General features: G+C 47.6%; 1 protein-coding gene across 1 annotated transcript in view; it reads right to left on the bottom strand.

Moving 5' to 3' along the window:
• Positions 1–22,219, bottom strand: part of SBNO1 (strawberry notch homolog 1) — a 189,397-nt gene that overhangs the window by 110,664 nt on the left and 56,514 nt on the right. Inside the window, exons 16-19 of the mRNA XM_082243098.1 lie at positions 17,539–17,690; positions 17,220–17,423; positions 8,776–8,949; positions 8,499–8,692 (exon numbers count right to left, since the gene is read on the bottom strand). Of these exons, the coding sequence (XP_082099224.1) occupies positions 8,499–8,692; positions 8,776–8,949; positions 17,220–17,423; positions 17,539–17,690 (724 nt within the window). The remainder of the gene's footprint in view (positions 1–8,498; positions 8,693–8,775; positions 8,950–17,219; positions 17,424–17,538; positions 17,691–22,219) is intronic.

Below are 22,219 nucleotides of genomic sequence, written 5' to 3'. Positions count from 1 at the left end.
ACAGATCTGGCCAAGGTTACAAAAAGATTTCTGCTGCACTTAAGGTTCCTAAGAGCACAGTGGCCTCCATAATCCTCAAATGGAAGACGTTTGGGACGACCAGAACCCTTCCTAGAGCTGGCCGTCCGGCCAAACTGAGCTATCGGGGGAGAAGAGCCTTGGTGAGAGAGGTAAAGAAGAACCCAAAGATCACTGTGGCTGAGCTCCAGAGATGCAGTCAGGAGATGGGAGAAAGTTGTATAAAGTCAACCATCACTGCAGCCCTCCACCAGTCGGGGCTTTATGGCAGAGTGGCCCAACGGAAGCCTCTCCTCAGTGTAAGACACATGAAAGCCCGCATGGAGTTTGCTAAAAACACCTGAAGGACTCCAAGATGGTGAGAAATAAGATTCTCTGGTCTGATGAGACCAAAATAGAACTTTTTGGCCTCAATTCTAAGCGGTATGTGTGGAGAAAACCAGGCACTGCTTATCACCTGTCCAATACAGTCCCAACAGTGAAGCATGGTGGTGGCAGCATCATGCTGTGGGGGTGTTTTTCAGCTGCAGGGACAGGACGACTGGTTGCAATCGAGGGAAAGATGAATGCGGCCAAGTACAGGGATATCCTGGACAAAAACCTTCTCCAGAGTGCTCTGGACCTCAGACTGGGCCGAAGGTTTACCTTCCGACAATGACCCTAAGCACACAGCTAAAATAACGAAGGAGTGGCTTCACAACAACTCCGTGACTGTTCTTGAACGGCCCAGCCAGAGCCCTGACTTAAACCCAATTGAGCATCTCTGGAGAGACCTAAAAATGGCTGTCCACCAACGTTTACCATCCAACCTGACAGAACTGGAGAGGATCTGCAAGGAGAAATGGCAGAGGATCCCCAAATCCAGGTGTGAAAGACTTGTTGCATCTTTCCCAAAAAGACTCCTGGCTGTATTAGATCAAAAGGGGGCTTCTACTAAATACTGAGCAAAGGGTCTGAATACTTAGGACCATGTGATATTTCAGTTTTTCTTTTTTAATAAATCTGCAACAATGTCAACAATTCTGTGTTTTTCTGTCAGTATGGGGTGCTATGTGTACATTCATGAGGAAGAAGAATGAACTTAAATGATTTTAGCAAATGGCTGCAATATAACAGAGTGAAAAATTTAAGGGGGTCTGAATACTTTCCGTACCCACTGTATCAGTCTGGATGTCTCACCACTTCCTCAAACTCAATCCATCCAAAACCGAGCTTATCATTTTTCCTCCACCAAGTGCCCCTTCCCCTGATTTCTCTGTCAATATCGATGGCATTACTATCAGCCCATCCCCGCATGCCAAGGTCTTAGGTGTTGTCCTGGACTCTGAACTCTCCTTCAAACCCCACATCCAATCGCTGTCCAAATCTTGCCGCCTCAGCCTCCGCAACATTTCCAAAATACGCCCCTTTCTAACCAGACACAACAAAGCTCTTAGTTCACTCCCTGGTCATCTCGCGCCTAGACTACTGCAATTCCCTTCTTGTTGGCATACCTCTACACAGGCTATCCCCCCCTTCAATCCATCATGAATGCTGCCGCCAGACTCATCCACCTTACCAATTGCTCTCTGTCATGCCCTCCACTGGCTTCCGCTCACCCAACAAATTAAATTCAAAATACTTACAACATCTTACAAAGCAATCCACAGCTTAGCCCCTAGCTACATCACTAGCCTAGTCTCAAAATACCAACCTAAATCGCTCTCTTCGTTCCTCTCAAAACCTCCTGCTCTCTAGCTCCCTCGTCGCCTCCTCCCATGCCCGCCTCCAGGACTTTTCCAGAGCCTCTCCAATCCTATGGAACTCCTTACCCTTATCTGTCCGATTATCTCCTACTCTATTAGCTTTTAGGAGATCTCTGAAAACCTTCCTTTTCAGAGAAGCCTATCCTACCCACACCTAACAAATATACCTCCATTTTCTCCATCAGCCCATCACCCACGGTTATTGCCTTTTGTTTCACTTGACCCTCCCTTCTAGATTGTAAGCTCTAACAAGCAGGGCCCTCTAGTTCCTCCCGTTTTGAATTGTATTGTAACTGTATTGTCTTCCCTCACATTGTAAAGCGCTGCGCAAACTGTTGGCGCTATATAAATACTGTATAATAATAATAATAAATGCAGGGGTTTTTTTTTTTTTAACTTAATGCATTAGGATAAAAAAACCTGTGCAGCAGCTCCCCTCAGTCCCCCTAATACTTATCTGAGCCCATCTCGATCCAGTTATGTTGTACAAGAGAGACTCGGCTGTCCGGGGCTCTCACTACTGACTGGCTGAGACAGCAGCTGGAGCCATTGGGCCCTGCTGCTGTGAATCAAAGTCAGTGAGCCAATGTTAATTTTGGCAGCAAATTTCGATTTAGTTTTAGCCATAGTCTTGACTAAAATGCCATTTTAGTTTTAGTCATATTTTAGACATCTGAATAATTTTAGTCATTTTTAGTCAACTAAAATCTCCAGTACATTTTTAGTCAACTAAAATCTCCAGTACATGGGGGGCGTGGCCTGGAGCGTGATGGGATAGGTCCAATGTGGTGAGAGCTCCGTCTACCCGATCTCCGGTACATCTATCGTGCAGCAATATCTCCGGGTTTACTTACCTGTACTTGTGCCCCAGACCCCGCTGAACCTCTGGGCCTCATGTCACCTCCGAAGCGAGGTACAGATGCCAGCGCGCAGCTTGCCATGTTCCGCCGGCAGGAGCCAGCTTCACAGGCCGAAGATGGCGCCGTCCCCTCCTCCACCTCGGAAAAGACAGCGGCAGATACCGCTAAGGTGCTGGATGCCATCTCCCTCTGCCAAAGTACCCTCACTTCGAAGATTGAGGAAGTTAAGGTAGATATCTCCTTGATCCAGCAAGATATGTCCAAGCTGCGGGACCGGGTCACGGAGGCTGAGGCCCGCATAAGTGCTAGTGAAGACATCTTGCATCCCCTGCAGCACTCCGCGGAGGAGCTCACACGCCAAGTGCAGCAGCTTCATTGCAAGCAGGATGACATGGAGAATCGTCTCCGACGCTGCAATCTCCGGTTCATTGGATTGCCTGAGCGGGCTAAGGGGACCGATCCGGCTAGTTTCCAGGAGGACCTGCTCTTTAACACCTATGGCCGTGAGTCTCTGATGTTTGCAGTGGAGAGGGCCCACCGTATCCTGGTGTGGCCTCCCCCTTCTGGAGCCCCGGCCCGCACGTTTATCGCCAAATTTCTTCATTTCCGGGATAGGGATAAAATTCTTCGTCTCTCGAGAGAAAAGGGGAATATTCCCTATCAAAGTGGACATGTTGCTGTCTTTCCGGATTTTTCCAATGAAGTTCAGCGTCTGCGGGCCTGTGTTCAGGAGGTTAAATGCCATGTTGTATCCTGCTAGTCTTAGGGTGGAGGTGGATGACCATGTTCAATTCTTTGAGGATCCTGCCCTGGCCATGGACTGGCTTGACCGTCGCAATGTTGCACCTGCTTGAAGATTCTTTCCCTAGGTGGATGTTTCGGACCTTTGCCTGTCTTTGACACTGCTACGGGACTGAGGGGGCTCTCATCTATCCTGTTTGTATGTTGGGTTTACCTGCAGAACCCCCCTTTTACAGTTTGCCTACCTACTGGGTGCCTTATTGTTGTGATGCCTGGAGGCTTCCATACTTCTCCTGTTTGATCTCCTTGTTTCTGGGACTGTTGACTGTCGCACAAACTTTAACTGTTTAAAGGGTAGCCTACTCAGCTCTTCCCGAACTGTACTGTGATCCTGTTCCTGTGGAATGGGATTCGCTCTCTCCACGTTACTCAGCGAGTCAGTCGCCCCCAAATTGTTTATACTGCCTTCCCCCGTTTTTCCTGCTCCGATTTTTCTTTTATGTTTTTTCGATTACCTGTCCCAATTTTGTGGTAGCCTCAGTGTTGTCCCCTGGTCCCTGCCTGTTCCCCGGATTGGGGTTTGGGACAGGAGCTGGGGAACTTGCTGTTGTATGCCTATGCCTTTTTGTCCTCTGTTAAGGAATATGCTCGCACGTTTTGGGGTTTGTGCAGAGCCAGGTGGGAATGGGTTTTATGCTGTGTGTTTTGCTGAAGGGTCCCCCACTATGTCCCTCTATTTTTTGCTTGGTCCTCCTGCTTTTGTCCAACTTTTTTTTCTTATAAATGGTACACAGCTGCTCCTGGATGCTTTGCCAGCTCTGGGGGTCCCTCTTTGCCACCTGAGACGCCTGTTTTTGTCCTGTTTTTCACCCCTGAATGGCGTCCTTGACCTTTTTGACTTGGAATGTCCGTGGTCTTGGGGATAGGGTGAAACGCACTGCAGTATTCTCATATTTAAAGCGTCGGCGTACTGACGTTATTGTACTGGTCGAAACCCATGCTGCTGGTTCTATGCAGCGGGCGCTCCGTCGCCCTTGGGTTGGCTGAGCGTTTCACTCTACCCATACTAGCTCTTCCAGGGGTGTCTCTGTTCTGGTGGCTAAATCTGTGAATTTTGCTGTTCAATCGGTTGAATTGGACCCTCAGGGCCGGTATGTCTTTCTCAAGGCTCATATTGATAACTACCGTGCTGCTCTTGGCCTGGTATGTGCCTCCTCCCTTATGCTCTGGTGTCCTCACAGAGGGATTTGCCTTCATGTCCCGACACCCGACCATCCGAGGCCATGTGGTTAGGGGATTTTAATACCGTTTTGAATCCAGGTCTGGACAGGCTGGGACAGTCCGGGTGCATTCCCTATCCTTCCCGTGATACTCGTTTTGCCCGTCTGACAGATTTTGCTCTTGTGGACACTTGGAGACATCTGTACCCCACTCGCAAAGGCTTATTCGTGCTTCTCTTCCGCTCACTCTTCCATGTCTCGTATTGATTTTATTTTAGTTTGCCGGCACATTTTCCCTAGGTTACAGGGGGCGAGCTTTTGTCCCCGTATTCTGTCTGACCATGCCCCATATTGTGTTACTCTAGGTAGGACGGTAGTGACTCCTACCCCGACCTGGAGGTTAAACCCCTTTTGGCTGACCATTTTGACGGATCTTGCTAGGCTGGCCGCGAATGGCAATTTTACTTCAGCTCCAACGCAGGCACAGCGTCCCCCCTAGTTGTCTGGAAAAGGTTTAAAAAGCATTGCCGGCGTTTGGTGAGTGAACATATCAATTGGCACAAGCGTACTTCTGAGCTGTCCTATACTCAAGCTCTGGCCCGGCTCCAGGAGCTGGAAGCTGGATATGTGGAGGCCCCTTCCCCTGCTGGCTTGGCTGATCTTAAATTACAATCCCGAGTGACTCAACAACTGTGCTTTGAGAAGGCTAAACAACGTATGTTCTTTGCCAAACAGTGACTTGAGCATGGCGAACGCCCTGGTCGGTTATTGGCATACTTAGCCCACCTTGACTCTAGACCACCGGTTGTGATCTCATTGCTTTCCCCTTCCGGGGGTTCTGTGACGGAGCAGGCTGCTGTGGCGGCTGAATTCGTTACCTTTAGAGAGGTCTATGCGACTGGGGCGGAGTACTCCGCTCAGGAGCTCTCTTCGTTTCTATACGAGTTTACTTTCCCTACCCTGACAGACGCACAGCTTAGGGCTTTAGAGGCCCCCATCACCGAGGACGATATTGTGACTGCGTTGTCCCTCTTTGCACGCTCTAAGGCTCCCGGATCGGACAGTCTCCTGATTGAGTTTTATCAAACGTTCTGAGACATTGGTCCCCAGGCTTCTTGAGCTGTACCAGGCAGCTTTCGAGGCTAATACCTTTCCAGACTCCATGAAGGAGGCGCTTATTGTGCTTATTCCTAAGACAGGTAAGGACCCTAGTCAGCCGAGTTCCTACAGACCAATATCTTTATTACAGACGGATGTTAAAATGATAGCCAAGATTTTGGCCCTGCGTTTGAACAAGGGGATTCTTTCGCTAGTGCATGCGGACCAGACGTGGTTTATGCTCGCTAAGAATACTGCGTTCATGCTCCAGGGCTCCATGGTTAATCCAGGGACAACCTTAGCAGATAGGGAAAAAAACGCTGCTAAAAATATCCCCACCACTGCTCAAGCGTCACCAGAGGTCCCAGTCCACCAAATCGCTGCTATAGCAGAGAAGAGGGAGAGCCGTTTACCCCCACAAGGACATCACACCAACCCAGGTGTAGAGCAAAGCATGCAGCTGCACGCAGTGCGGTGATCAGAGAGAAGCGCCAGAGTTAACAGAGGCCCACCGCCGAATCACCGCTCTGTAGGCTCAAAGAACATGGCTGCCGCATTATTCAATGGGAAACTTCAAGAAAATGGCCCCTGGACTACACAAACATGGCCGCCGATAGATACAGCAGCGATCCACGGCAAAATGGCGGCTCCCGGAACCCTCAGAAACGAATAGGCAGGAAGGGTGGGCTCCGCTAGTAGAAATCAGAGGAGCCGTATCCAAAGAGGCATCACAGAAACTGCAGCCCCTGGACCAACTGATACGCCAGCTCAGCAAATGCAGGGGGGAGCTGCTCACCCTCCAGGTCACGGCACTGAAGCTCAGCTCACTCGGTTGAAGTTTGTGACACCAGGACAATGGTGAAGACTGATCTGTGTGCAGAGCCAGCCACAATGAACATACTGCGAGCCACAGCCTCAGCCTTTCTGGCAGCTGGATCCTTAAAAAGCTGGCGATTCTTCTACCGGAATCATGGTCACCTTATTCAACCTGGAAACTGGGGGGGATTCACCACTGCTGGAACAGTCCACTTCTTGAGGGACCTCTTCAAAAGGGGTTCCCTTATTGCGGATCGCTTAGGGACCACAAAGGGAAGTTTTGGACGCTCCCACTCTTTTGCGACAAATCTGTCAAAATAGGAAGGAAATGCCTTCATCGCTCTAGACGGCTTGCGAGTGCCAAAAGGGATCCAGTGCCTCCGCAGCAGCTTCAGCTGTGTCCTCCATATGTAAAAGTCATGTACAGACACTCCGTGCTTCCACCAGCGTTTTCAGGAGAGGAGGAATCATCCTCACTATCCGAGAACTCAGAGCGCATGGCTGCAGACCCCCTCAGGGCGGGCCCAGTCCGCAGGAGCTATATCGGATTCAGGATCTGAGGAGACCGATGAAGCAGGGGTGCTTTTTACTACCCCACCGCCCAAAGCCCAAAAGCCACCTCCACCGGGGACATAAGATAAGGAGGGGCTCCAACAGCTAAAATTGACACCCAAAAAGCTCCACAGTAATGGCCGCCATTGATTTAAATGCCGGACAAATGCAAAATGGCCACCGCAGCTCACAAACATGACAGCCAGCCTATACAGCATATAGGCTACAACAAAATGCCAGCCCTGCATGGCTTTACGTGGCTCCCAGGGACACAGGCAAGGCACAGATCAGGAAGGGGGGCCGTGGCAGGAGCCCCTACCAGGTACAGCCCCCCCAGGCGATCGCCCAACGGCGTATGCCCCCCCATATCGCCAGTGCAGCACCCTGCCCCAGGAGGTAGCCAGACCACCATACAATCCCAATAAAGGTGGAGGGGATAGATGACCCACAGGACCTTTAGACTCTGGGGAGGGGGGGACAGCATAACGAGAAAAAGGCGAACCACGGGGTCAGACCATCCCAGGGAGGAGCCCGCGTCCACCCCAAAACCCTCCAGGGGATGAGGGGGGACAGCTACTCACCATACCAGAAACCAGGTAGGCACCGTTCGAGACAGAGCCTCCTCGCCATCAAAAAGGGGGGGGGCTGTCAGCCAGGAGGAATGGTGCGACGCAGGCCGAGCCCTCGCAAGGCGTTTAACTAGCAGGCCAGCCCCCCTCCGGTGGGACTATGTCATGGCCAGACACGGAGCTTGAGTCTGCGCGCGCTGGCCAGACCACTGGATCTAGATTATCCAGCCCATCGCCCAGTTCGGCAGTTGATTGTAGATCTCACAGAAAAAAAATAAAAAATAAAAATTGCCAGGACCCGAGATCCCAGCAAGGAACTATGTCCTTACTTCTGGGGGGGGGGGGGTGAAGAGAGTTAAATCTCCTGGGAATGCCCATAGGCGTAGTCAAGCTTTTTCTGCCTAGTGTCCTACTCCTGTAGGGGGCAGTATAATCCAAGCGTCAAGAAAATCAGGAGCTGTTACTGTCAATGAATGAAAAAGAATACATGACTTTAAAATAACTTTATTTTCGTTTTTTTTTGACATGCCACGGTGTGTCCTGGTATTGGTCACCTTTTTTCCTTTCTATTAACAGGGACTGCTCTTACTTGCTGAGCTTGCATGTTTCTAAGGTTTAAACAATTTTACCTCCATTAGCAATAAAAACTGACAGGGGTTCTAATCCTTCACTGTATCCATCCCACATCATGAGAAAATACCAAACGGTTTCATGAGATCAATACCTCACATTTTGATTAAATAACTCATGCCTTATTATAGTAGCTTTTTTTTTTATAATTGCAAAAAGGTTTTAAAAAAAGCTAGGAGCCATTTTATCTCAGATTTTAAAGAGGAAAATACGCAAAAAAAAAAAAAAAAAAAATGTTGGAATACCTACCTCTGCTACATTATCTGGACCACCAAGCTCATCAATAAGTTCATCCAATGTGTTTGGGGGAAGCGCTTCTGCAAGTTCATCCAGCTTGTCCAAAAGTTCCTTTTTCATTTGCTGGGCCCTTTCCACTGAATCTTGACTAGTGACACAACTGTTGCTGGAATTGAAGTTTGTAGATAAAACACTACTTGAAACTGCTGTAAAAAAAATAAATAATAAAGTTAACAAAGTCTACAGGCTAAAATCGCCTACCTATAGGGCTGCAATGAATATTCCTTACCTGGAAGGCTAGAAGCAGCACTTGTGGGAACAGATTTAACAGATGAAAAGCTGGGACGTTTAGATCCAAGTCCTGAAGCTAATAAGGCACTTTGAATGGAATCGGGATCAATGCTTTTCTTTTTCTTTTTTTTATCCTTACTTTTCTTATGTTCTTTTCTAATTAGCCAGGGATCTGTATAAATGCAAATCAAAGTTTGTTTATCAACACTGCACCAGGTGATCATCAAGAACAAACATACTGGAACCATGCAGTCCTGAAAAGCACTCAATCCTGCACCACTTGTAAAATAATGCAGATAAGATAAAACATTGCTCCTGAATCTATTGATTAAACATTGCTCCTGAAGCTATTGTAAATACTAAGATTTCCAAAACAGACGTTCATGAGGAGGGGTAAGAGCATAAAGGTGCAAGACCCTGCCTTAAACATGAAGTCTTAAAATGTCACTAAACCCACATCATTAATAAAAAAAAAAAAGAAAACTCCGTAAAAAACGCCATATTGCATGTCATTATGGGATTGGTTTTCTGTACTCTGCAAAAAAAAACCAAAAAAAAAAAAAAAACCTGGTTGATCTGCTGTTCTCTCTCTCTCTCTCTCTACCTTCTGTTCATATACCCAAGGCAGTTGGGGATTTTGCAGAGTAGGGTTGGTAGCTACTGTACATGCTCAGTTTTCAGTGAGTTTATGCTGAGCATTTCCTCCCTGAGCAGCCTTGGTGACTATAGAGTCACACGTAGGTGTATACACAGTGGTAAAGGACAGCGCACTCAAACTAAAAACACAATGAGGGTGGGATTTTCCATCCTGATTGATGAGAGACTTCTACTCCCTGTTATTGTAAGACACATCTTGTGACTGACAGAAATATGCCCCCACTATGTGAATGTCAAAAACAAAAAAAAAAAAAACAAAAAAAAAAAACAAAAAAAAAAAAAAAAAAAAAAAGTAAAATAACTTTTTGTCTTATCGTAAAATCCTTGTCTCGGAGGTTCACTGACAGATACAGATTCAAGTCTTCAGACCACTGAGTATTATGCTGTCTCTTCAGAGGTAGGACTAGGCGGAAACCTTTTTGTCCCAGAGAGTACACCATCACTTCCTGCTGTAGGACTCCAGTTTATAACAAGCAGTGTCAGAAGAACACCTAACTCAACCCCAAAGAGGGGCGGGTGCAGTGTGTCAGTGACCATCAGAAAACTGGATTTTGTCTTCCCATAAAATAATTTTCTCTGACATTCATTGGCAGACACAGCTCCATACAATTCTTGACCATTGTGTTATGCTGCCTCCTACAGGAGTAGAACACTAGGCAGGAAAAAGCTTTACCACGCCTTTGGGGCCATCTCTGCAAGCATACACCCACACACTCTGCAGTAAGACAAATCTAGTTCTATCGCTCATTGACAGACGCAGTTCCATAAAGTTCTTGACCATTGGGATGTCCCAAAGTAGTATTTGCATGAGGGGTGGGAAAACACAGAAAAAAATTCCCAACAAGGCTAAAGCTTTAGCCAACCAGAGAATATACAGCTCAACCAGGAACAGGAGCTCACCTGGACAAAACCTCAAAGACTAAATCTCTTTCAAACAGCAGCCTGCAAATCCTTGCGGCCAAAAGAAGCATCCGAGGATGCCAACACATCTACTTTATAAAATTTTGTGAACGTGTGCACAGACGACCAAGTTGCCGCCCTGCAAACTTGTATCACTGACGCCTGATTGCCTAAAGCCCAAGAAGCACTCAGTGCCCTAGTAGAATGCACCTTCACAGGGAAAGGTGGAACCTGACCGCTCAGCGAATAAGCCTGAACCACTGTTTGCCTAATCCCCCTAGAAATGGTCACAGCAGACTAAGCCAATCACTTTCTAGGTCCTTCCATAAGGACAAATCTGACTTCCTGAAAGATTCAGTAGCTGCCAGGTAAACCCCAATTGCCCGAACCCCATCCAAAGAATGCAAAGCAACTTCCTTAGGATGCTTGGGCTAAAGAAGGCAGCACAAATGTCTTCATTTAGATGGAAATCAGAAACCACCTTAGGAAGAAATGACTGACTAGGTCGAAGTACCACTTTATCTCTGTGGACACCCAAATAAGGCGAATGGCAGGAAAGCGCCGCCAATTCTGATGCTCCGCGAGCGGAAGGAATAGCCACCAAAAAGTCAACCTTCTGACACAAGGTAAGCAGAGGAATCTCCCTAATGTTCTCAAAAGGAGGTTTTTGAAGAACAGAATACCAAATTCAGATCTCATGGAGGTAACGGGGGATCACCTCAGAGGGGCCACATGACAGACCCCTTGGATAAAAGTGCGAATCAACGCATGCAAGGCTAAAGACGTTGGAAAAATCACAGCCAAGGCCGACACTTGGCCTTTAATAGTAGCCAAGGCGAACTTCTGTTTGACACCTCTCTGAAAGAAAGCCAAGATCCTAGCCACCGGAAAAAGGCAAGGATGCACCTTCACGGATTCACACCATGAAAAGTACGACTTCCACTTACGATGATAGATCTTCCTGGCCTTCAAAAGTGTAGGAATCACTGAATCAGAAAGACTCCTATCCTTAAACACTTGGCTTTCAACAGCCACGCCGTTAAATCCAGCAACTAAAGCAGGATGGAAGATCAGCCCTCGAGACAGATCTTCCCTGAGAGGAAGTCTCCATGGAGCATCGGTGACCAATCTTACCAGATCTGCGTACCAACACTGGCGAGGCCTGTCTGGAACCACCAGAATGACTGGAATCCCCTCTGCCTCAATTCTGCGCAGAACTCTTGGCAGTTTAAGCAGTGGAAATGCATAGATCAGCCGATATTGACCCCAAGAAGCCACTAGTGCATCTACATCGGCTGAGTCGGCTAGAGAATCCCGTGACCTGGCTACAAACCTTTGAACCTTCTTGTTGAGCCGAGAGGCCAACAGGTAGACATTGAGTGTCGCCCCACCGAGCACACAGGGAATGAAACGCCTACAGGTGTAGAGACCATTCCCCCCTGACCCAACAGGTAGTCCGCCTGTCAGTTTTCCACACCTGGGATGTGTACCGAAGAGAGCCGGAACAAAATTCTCTGCCCATTTCAAGATCTTGGCCACCTCCCGGGCCGCTAAGAAACTTTTGGTGCCCCCTTGATTGAAGTAAGCCACGGCCGTGACATTGTCCGATTGAACCCAGACTGGACAACCTTGTAGACGATTTGTCCAGTGACGAAGGCAAAGCTTTATTGCCCTGAGTTCCAGAACACTGATCGGTAGTCTGGACTCTCCCACTGTCCAGGACCCCTGGGAACAGAGCTTCCCCAGCACTCCTCCCCAGCTGGACAGGCTGGCGTCCATGGTGACCATGGTCCAATAAAATGGAAGGAAAGACTTTCCCTGGCGCAATGCCAACGAGCGAAGCCACCATGGAACAGCAGTCTGTGTTGTGACTCAACCAAGTCATAGAATCCAATGAGTGGACCTTTGTTCCATTAGACCAGAATATCCCTCTAATGACCTGGTGTTGAACTGAGCAAATTGGACTGCCTCGAAGGTAGACACCATCAGGCCAAGGACTCATGCAAGTCCGCAGAGGTCAGAATACTGGACAACAACAAAAGCCCCCTGCAACTTCTGCAGCTTGTCCAGGGGAAGAAAAACCTTTGCCGAAGCGGAATCCAGAGTCAGACCCAGGTAGACCAGTCTTGAGGATGGTACCAGGGCTGATTTTGCAAAATTGATGGTCCACCTGAACTCTTGCAGAGTCCTTACAGTGATTACCAAATGCCCTAACAGAGCTGAATGAGAAGCTGCTCTTAACAGGGGATCGTCCAGGTACCCCAGGACTGCAATCCCCCTCTGACGTAGAAGAGCCAATATCTGAGCCAACACTTGTGAAGACCCTGGGAGCATAGGCGAGACCAAAGTTTAATGCCACAAATTGAAAGTGCTCCTCTCCCACAGCGAAGTGAAGAAAACGCTGGTGTCCAGCGTAGATAGGGTTGTGTAGATATGCGTCCTTGATGTTGACAGAGGTACGCTGCCACCGTGCGAATAGACTCCATTCAAAATGTCTGTACCCGCATAAAGCGGTTCACAGCCTTGAGATCCAGGAATTGGACGCACTTTGCCACCTTTCCTGAGCACAGTGAACAGGTTTGAAAACCCCTGAAAACATTCAAGAGAGGGAACTGGCAAAATCACTCCCTGCGACAGCAGATATTGCACCGCCTCTCATAGGTCAGTTAACCAATCTGGAGATAGGCAGAGGTTGGACGGGAAGAACCTATCCGATGGTCGGGACCCGAATTTGATCCTGTAACCCGATCGAATCAGTTTGTGAACCCATTTGTCTTGAATCAAGGAAGTCCATGGCGCCGGGAAGAAGCAAAGACGCCCCCCCCACCCCAGAAATGGGCGAGGGCGTCCCTTCATGAAGACAAGGATTTGTCTGCAGATCCGGATTGGTCAGTTCTCGGCTTACCCGACCATGTCTTAGCTCCTTTCTCCTGCGGCCCGGAGGTACGAACGGGCTGCCTATTAGCAGTAATCGAAGGCCCCCGTTAATTACGCGGTGCCTTGCCCTTGGTGGATTGGGGAATTAGAGTACTCTTCCCACCTTTAAGACCTTTGATCAACTTATCCAGGGAGGATCCAAAACAACCTGGCAACCATAGCAACCCCCACCGCAGACAGTCTGGCTACCAGTGGAGCCGAATCACACATACATTATATAACATACACACACACATGGGGGCTTGGATCATTTGGTCTGGCGAGAGAGCTGCTGCATTTCAAAGTCACCTTTAAGCAACTTCACCCATTCCATTATGGTCTGTGACACCAGAGTGATCAAATACCGGTTTCAGAGACCGGACAGAAACCGGAGAGACTCAATCCATCTATCCATGGGGTTTGTAAATACCGGGGACTCCTCCACCGGAATCACAGTAGACTTGTTTAGTCTGGAAACCGGATGATCCACCTTTGGTGGAACGGTCCATCTAGCTGATACTGCATCTGCGAAGGAGTAGCCTTTTAAAGCGTTTAGGCACCACTAACCTTGTTTAAAGCGCCCCCCACTGTTTATTGACAATGTTGTCAAAACGTTCCGGACAGGGAAAAACCTTGCCCGACTTCTGGGATTTGCGGGTGCCAAAAGACACCTGCTTCCCTGACGCTGTAGAATCATCCCCCATTTTTAGGGTTTCCCGCTCTGACACCAAGTGCCTCCACCAGCGCACTTTCCTGCGCGGCTACTGAGGATACATCCTTCTCGCCATCAGAATGCAAAGACGCAGATCCACCAGCATGCATCCGCGACGGCCATATCTACCTCAGCATCTTTATTTATGAGAGAGCACTGACAGGGGAGCCTACAGTGGCTTGAAAAAGAATTCACAACCCTTGAAATTTTTCACTTTGTCATGTTACAACCAAAAACGTAAATGTATTTTATTAGGATTTTATGTGATAGACCAACACAAAGTGGCACATAAATGTGAAGAGGAAGGAAAATTAATGGTTTTCAAAAGTTTTTACAAATAAATATCTGAAAAGTGTGGCGTGCATTTGTATTTATTCCCCTTTTATTCTGATACCCTTAACTAAAATCTAGTAGAACCAATTGCTTTCAGGAGTCACATGATTAGTAAATAGAGTCTACATTTGTTCAATTTAATCTCAGTATAAATACAGCTGTTCTGTGAAGCCCTTCGAGGTTTGTTAGAGAACCTTAATGAACAAACAGCACCATGAAGGCCAAGGAACAAACCAGACAGGTCAGGGATGAAGTTGGGGAAGTTTAAAGAGTTTGTAAACCTCAGAATTTTTTTTTTTTTTTTTTTAAACGAACACCTGAAAGACAAACATAATGAGCTAGTATTCATCGCATACTAGCTCATTATGAAATACCTTAGAACTAAGCCCCGAAGTGCCGACGAATCACCTCTCTCATGGGTGACGTGTCGCCCTTCTTCCGGGTTTGCATGCGTGCGGGAGCCAACAGTCACAGCACGAGGCTCTGAAGGAACGGCACGAGCAGCGGTTCCTTCAGAGCGCATGCGCCAGTGATGTCACTGGCTGCATGCAAAGTAAATATCTCCTAAATGGTACATGTTTTAGGAGATATTTACAATACCTATAGGTAAACCTTAATATAGGCTTACCTATAGGTACAAGTTGCAGAGGAGGGTTTACTTCCTCTTTAAAGCCGGGTTAGGTTATAAAAAAAATATCCCAAGCTTTGAACATCTCACAGAGCACTGTTCAATCCATCATCCGAAAATGGAAATATTATGGCAGCTCAGGTGGTAGAAGCTGTACACAAGACAACAATTAGTCGTGCACTCCACAAATCTGGCGTTTATGGAAGAGTGGCAAGAAGTATGCAATTGTTGGAAAAAAAAAAAGCCATAAGAGATACCGTTTGCAGTTTGCGAGACGCCATGTGGGGGACACAGCAAACATGTGGAAGAAGGTGCTCTGGTCACAGGAGATCAAAATTTAACTTTTTGGTTTAAAAGCAAAATGCTATGTGTGGCGAAAAACTAACTACAAATTAACCTGAACACACTATCAGCACCGTAAAACAGTGGTAGCAGCCTCATGTTGTGGGAATGCTTTTTTTCAGAAGGGACAGGGAAGCTGGTCAGAGGTGATGGGAAGATGGATGGAGCCAAATACAGGGCAATCTTACAAAAAAACCTATTAGAGGCTGCAAAAGACTTGACTGGGGCGGAGGTTCACCTACCAGCAGGACAACGACCCTAAACATACAGCCAGAGCTACAACGGAATGGTTTAGACCAGGGTCTCCAAACCTTTTAAACAAAAGGGCCAGTTTACAGTCCCTCAGACTTTACAGGGGCCAGACTTTGGCCAGAGTCAGTAGAAAATAGAAGGAATAGTGCCCAAATAATGGTTTCAGTGGGAGAAATGGTGCCTGACCCTTAGTGTCAGTTGGAGGAATAAATGTCCCAATGGCCTGATAGAGGCAAATGGCCGCAGTTTGGAGACCGCTAGTTTAGATCCAAGCATATTCATGTGTTCGAATGGCCCAGTCATAGTCCAGACCTAAATCCAAATTGAGAATTCAAATTTGCTGTTCAGACACTCCCCATCCAATCAGAGAGCTTGAGCTATTTTGAAAAGAATGGGCAAAAAATTCACTCTAGATGTGCAAAGCTGGTAGAGACATACCCAAAAAGACTTGCAGCTTTAATTGCAGTAAAAGGTGGTTCTACAAAGTATTGACTCGGGGGACTGAACACAAATGCACGCCACGCTTTTCACATATTTGTAAAACATTTTGAAAACCATTTAGCATTTGCCTTCCACTTCACAATTATATGCCATTTTGTGTAGGTCTATCACATAAAAGCCCAATAAAATACATTTATATTTTTGGTTGTAACATGACAAAATGTGGAAAATTTCAAGGGGTATAAATACTTTAAGGCACTGTATAATCAGCTCCTCCCATCTTCTATACGCTCAATTGCTAGAGAGAAGCAGTGTGACTTCTGGAAGTGATTGTACTAGCCTTCAGTTAATACACCCATCGCCTGCCCTTAGACTCAAAAGGGGGAGGGATTAATGTCACTGAAACTGCAAAATAAAAAAGGAACACTAATTTACATTTTAGGACAGAAGGGTGAACTTGGTTTATATTAAAGATTGTGGGGCGTATAAGTATAAAGGCTTTCCTACCAGTTTGGACATGCTTTTTCATCTTCGTACGTTTTCATAAAAGGTCTAACCATAGCGAAACTGTGGATGCGTGCACAACCTCCTACTCTCCGCCTCTGGATGGCCGAGGTTAACTCCACTCTTCCATATAAAACGCTTGATTTATCTACACAGGGGTTGCCCCAAAAAATTTGACCGAGTTTGGGGCGGTTGGGTGGAGGAGTGGACTCCCGCACGTGCACTGGTCAGCTGTAAGTACACCCTTTCTTGGCTTGATCCTCCCCGCAAGTGTGCTGTCGTTTCCCCCATTGTGTGGGGCCGAGAGTTGGTCCTTAGTTTAGGTACTATTTTGTTCCTCTAGGATGAGTCCCTTGGGGTTGCTGTGCCATGTCTTTCCTGGTACTTGTTCACTTATATTTTGATGTATCGAGATGATGTTCCTTCCTGTACCGGTTATGCAATTCTGCTCTGTATTTTATTATTTTGTGTTACAATACTGGACTGCTTGTGATTAAGTTTGTTTTCTCAATAAACTGCATTTTGAAAGTAAAAAAAAAAAAAAAAAAAGGTCTAACCATAACATGAAGAAAGACTGCGTAGCAACAAACTCAATACTGCACATATTAGAAACAATACCAATATGAAATGTTTGACATGCTTTTACACAATTTTAGTCGTTGATGTGACTCCTTTGGTGGTGCTTCTAAATAAAAAAGGAAATTGTGTACAATACAAATACTATTTTGTTAATCTTCCATTGAGGAGCAGCACTTACCATCTTCATCATCTTCACTGGATTCATCCCTAAAAGGGTTAAAATCATCTTCGTCATCCCCAGAGCTTAAAGACTTAAAACTTTCACTTTCGCTCTCTGCTTCCTTATCAGATGCATCAGACTCACTGTCCATCTCATCTGAGCTGCTACCAGCTAGTCCACCTGTTTTTCGTGGTTTTTTGGCTTCGCGAGACATCTCCTCACCTACAAAGATCGGACATGCAGCATGACAGTTGAAAGGGATTGAGGAATTTATACTAGACAAAAATGCCCTTCTTTCAAAAGTAACATGGGTAAAGCAGAAAGAACAAGGACCCACCTTTCCTCTTCTTTGTTTTGCTGTCTTTAGAAGGGCTGTCTCTGGGAGAATTGTTACTGCTTTGTGCAGTTAGGTCGATTCCTAGCAGATTTAGGAGTTTCTTTCGATCAGGAGCAGGAAAATGTTTTTCAATTAGAGATTGAAATACTCCTCTAAAAATATAAAAAAGGTGCATTTATTAGTAAATGTTAACTTAAATTCTAGTGAATTAGCCATCAAGATGTGCCATACAGTCCAGCCTGTCAGCAATGTGGTACAAAAACACCAAGATTGACTGCACATTAAGGCCATGGAAAAAATTGGATTTTTTTACTTACCGTAAAATCCATTTCTCTGAGTCCACCGATGGACGGGTAGCTGCTGCTTTAAATCATAGACGGATGGGTAGTAAGCCCCTCCCACTAGGAGTGACCAAGTAGAGCCAAAGGCTTTGACATGCCCAGGGGGGCGGGGTCCCTGGGTTATTACCCCTGGCCTCACCGTTGCATTTTCAGTTTAGTTGCAAGCAGTGAACAACAAAAATCCACCTCTTCAGACAAAAGAGGGGTGGGAGCTACATCCGGACTCAGAGAAATGGATTTTACGGTAAGTAAAAATTCCCATTTTCTCTTTTGTCCACCGACGGACATAGATGCTGCTTTAAATCAGACGGATGGGACGTCCAAAAGCAGTAACCACTGAGGGGTGGGGAAAGGTCAAACGTAAAAGAATGCCATTCCCACGGCTAACATAGCCAACTATAGAACATGGAGCCCAACAAGCAACAACTGGGGCTCAATTGAAGCAAAACCATAAAGGAGAAGGAAAGTAGAATGCCCCTTAAATGGCAGCCTGCAAAACCTTGCGGCCAAAGGACGCATCCGAGGATACTAACACATCCACTCTGTAAAACTTGGTGAACGTATGTACAGACAACCAAGTGGCCGCCTTGCAAACCTGCATCACTGACAGCGGAAAGCCCAAGAGGCACTCAACGCCAGGGTAGAGTGAGCCGTGACATGGAAATGAGGAACCTTGCCCTTAAGAGAATACACCTTCACCACCATGTGTCTGATCCATCGAGAGATGGTCTACGCATACGCAGCATGATCCCTGCGGGGTCCATCTGTGTTTACAGAGTGACTTACGAAAGGACTCCAGATACCCCCCGTATCGCCCGAACGACCATCCAAGCAATGCAAGGCAATTTCCTTAGGATGTAAAGGTTTCGGACAGAGTGACGGAAGCACTATGCCAAACGTTGGTCAACCCCTTTCTGTAGAAAAGGTCAGGATCCTGCTAATAGCACAGGATCTAGGATGCAGCTTCAGTTCGCACCAAGCAATGTACGCTTTCCACGTACGATGATAAATCATCAGAGAAGTGGACTTCTTAGCCTTGAGTAAAGTAGGGATCACAGAATCGGACAGACCCCTGTCCTTTAACACCTTGTTCTCAACCACAAAGCTGTTAAAGCCAGCGACTGTAAAGCAGGGTGGAAGATCGGACCCTGAGATAGATCTTCCCGAAGTGTCCACAGACCTGTGACCTTCAGCCAAATCACGTCGGCGTACCAGGATCACCAGGGCCAATCTGGAGCCACCAGAATTACCGGAATCCCCTCCAACTCGACCATGCATAGCAGGTGAGATAAAACAGTTTCAAAGGAGGAAATGCATAAATTAGCCTGTACTGGCTCCAAGGAGCCACCAGGGCATCTACTGCATTTGCCAGAGGATCTCTGGACCGAGCCACAAACTTTGAAACTTTTCCGTTTAGTCTGGAGGCGAACAGGTCCACATCCAGGGTCCCCCACCAGAGACACAGCTGGTGGAACACTTGTGTATGCAGGGACCACTCTCCCTGATCCAGGGTTTGACGACTCAGGTAGTCCGCCTGCAAATTGTCTATGCCGGGAATGTACATGGTGGATAGGGCTGGGACGTAGTCCTCTGCCCAGCGCAGGCTCTCGGCTACCTCCAGAGCCGCCAGGGCACTCCTGGTGCCCCTTTGATTGACATATGCCACGGCCATGACACTGTCGGACTGGACTCGGACAGAACACCCCTTCAGATTGTCCGTCCAGTGGAACAGGCTCAACTTGATTGCCCTCAGATCCCGAACGTTGGTGCCCAGTGTGAATTGTCACCTCCAAATCCAGTTCCAAGGTCACAGCGAGTCCGCTCAGAGAAGATCGCCCAGGTACCCCTATTCCTCTCTGTCGTAGCAGAGCCAGGATAGGGGCCAACACCTTGGTGAACACCCTGAAAGCAGAGGCGAGACCAAACGGTAACGCCACAAATTGAAAATGGCCCTTGCCCACCGCGAAGCAGAGGATGCGTTGATGACCCTGGCAAAAAAGGACATGGAGATAGGCATCCTTTATATCAATAGCAATAGAGGCCAGCAGGTCCCCCTGATGCAAGAATGCCACCACTGACCAGGGACTCCATGCTAAATTTCTGGATGCGCACAAAGCGATTCAGAGCTTTGAGGTCCAAGGTTGGACGCAATTTGCCCTCCTTCCGTGGAACGGTTAGCAGGTTCGAATAGAACCCTCAAAAGCGTTCCTGATGAGGAACTGGTGCAATCACGCCTTGTGACAGCATATCCCGAATCGTTTCCTGCAGCCCCACAAGGCGGTCTGGTGACAGCTGAAGATTGGAGGGGGAAAAAAAAATCTGACTGGCGGACTGGAACCCGGACTAATTACCTCATGGACCCACCTGTAGTGCAATAGTGAGGTCCAAGGATCCGGGAAGAAACAGATGACCCACCCGTGAAGCGGGTGGGGGCACACCTTCAGGCAGAAGGGGTCTGCTTGAAGTTGCTGGGGGCAGAGGATTTCAGCTTACCAGCCCACCGTTTCCCAGATCCTTTTCCGCCCGAAGTCTGTTTAGTTTTCTGCGACACAGTCGCACGAAAAAGACGCTTCTGGGCTGTAAAGGAAGGACCTCGCTTACGCGAGGGAGACTTACCCGTATAGTTGAGTGAGGAAGGAGTGTGCTCTTTCCCCAAGTGACCGTCTTGATCAAGTCACCCAAGGAGGAACCAAAAAGGCGATCACCCTTAAAGGGAAAATCTGCCAAAAGCTTCTTAGAAGTCTGGCCGGCTGACCAGGACTTTAGCCAGATCGCATGTCTGATGAGCACACTTACCACCGACGCTCTAGCCGCGAGCGGAAGAACGTCCAGGTTAGCATCGCATACAAATTGCAGAGTCTGCGATAATTGGTCAGCGAGTTCCAGGGCAGATGACAGTAACCGGTTTACCGTCAGTGCCTCTCTCAGAGCCTTTACCCATTCAAACAGTCAGAGACCAGAATGGTAGTCAGGGCAGGCCTGAGAATAGATCCCACTACCGTATACAGGTGTCGGAATTAAGCCCCGTACACACGCACAGATCGTCGTCATACAAACGTCGGCGGACGAAAGATCTGCCGATTGTACGCGTGTTAGTATGGTGCCTACGACAGCTGTCTGCACACAATCCGCTGACAAGAGTCTTTCTTGCAAACATGAAAATTTTTGTCTGCGGACACCAGAACGGACGATTGTTCGCCTGTCAGTACAGAAATCAGCCGACAGACCGCAGATTTGAAAGACTGGGCATGCTCAGAAAATAAAAAACACAGGGAAAGTTAACCATTACATGACATCACTTCTGCAGTCAGCTGAAGTCTGCGGACAAAATTCTTGTGCTGTCTTTGCACTTTTCAACAGACACCGACATCCCGGGGAGAAAAGACGAACATTTGTATGACGACGATCTGTGCGTGTGTACGGGGCTTAAGACCTCAATACGTCTGTCAACCAAATCAGGGAGAGGTGAGGATTCTGCCACCGGTAAAACCGTGGCCTTGTGAATACTGTGCATATCTGGGGCTCCACCTGAGGGGGGGGGGGGGGGGGGGGACTGTCCATTTGCGTAAGATCTCTTCCTCAAACGGGTAGCGTCTAGCCAAACGTGTGGGAATTGCAAGCGTGCGATTAAGGTCGCCGCCATTGTTCCTCCACTAAGGCGGAAAAGACTTCGGGACAAGGGAAAATCTTGGCCGATTTCTTTGCCTTGAGTGATCCAAAGGACACCGAGGCTCCTTGCGATTTAGAAATCGCATCCCGTTATTTTTAGGGTGTCCCTCACTGAGGATATCAAAGCATCTACCAGTGCCTTTTCCTGTGCCAAGACGGGTGTGGAGACATCCTCTTCTGTGTCAGAAAAGTCTGAATGCGGGGACGCATCCTCCAAAAGGGGTCTGCATCGCCGGCGACCACATCAGCCTCAGAATCTGATATCTGAGATAAGGTAGGCGAGGGCCTTTCTTCGTAAATGCTGCCCAATAAACTTTCCATTTTTCTGGATATTTCTTGCATCACAAAGTCACATCAAGTGCATTAGAAGCGGGCCCCAACGATACATCGGGGGTCGCAGACAAACTTGGGGAATCCATGTTAGACATATGGCCAAACAGTAGGATTGCACAGTAAGAATGTAAAGAGCAGACAAGGAAGTGGGGAAAAACCAGAACCTGCACCGCAAGGGGTTAAACAGGAGCTTCTCCTGAAAACAGGAGCAATCCGCGCCCAAACGCCAAATATTAACGCCCCTGAGGCTAAGTGAGGTTACAAAGGCACCACAGGTCCCAGCAGGTCCACAGCACCTTTAAGAGGTGATCGCGATGCACGCAGTGCTACTCCGGGGG

Source organism: Pelophylax lessonae (genome assembly GCF_965119305.1).
Source record: "Pelophylax lessonae genome assembly, chromosome: 1".
NCBI classification, from domain to species: domain Eukaryota; kingdom Metazoa; phylum Chordata; class Amphibia; order Anura; family Ranidae; genus Pelophylax; species Pelophylax lessonae.
Note: the sequence above shows the minus strand (reverse complement) of the source record. Positions and strands in the feature narration are given on the sequence as shown.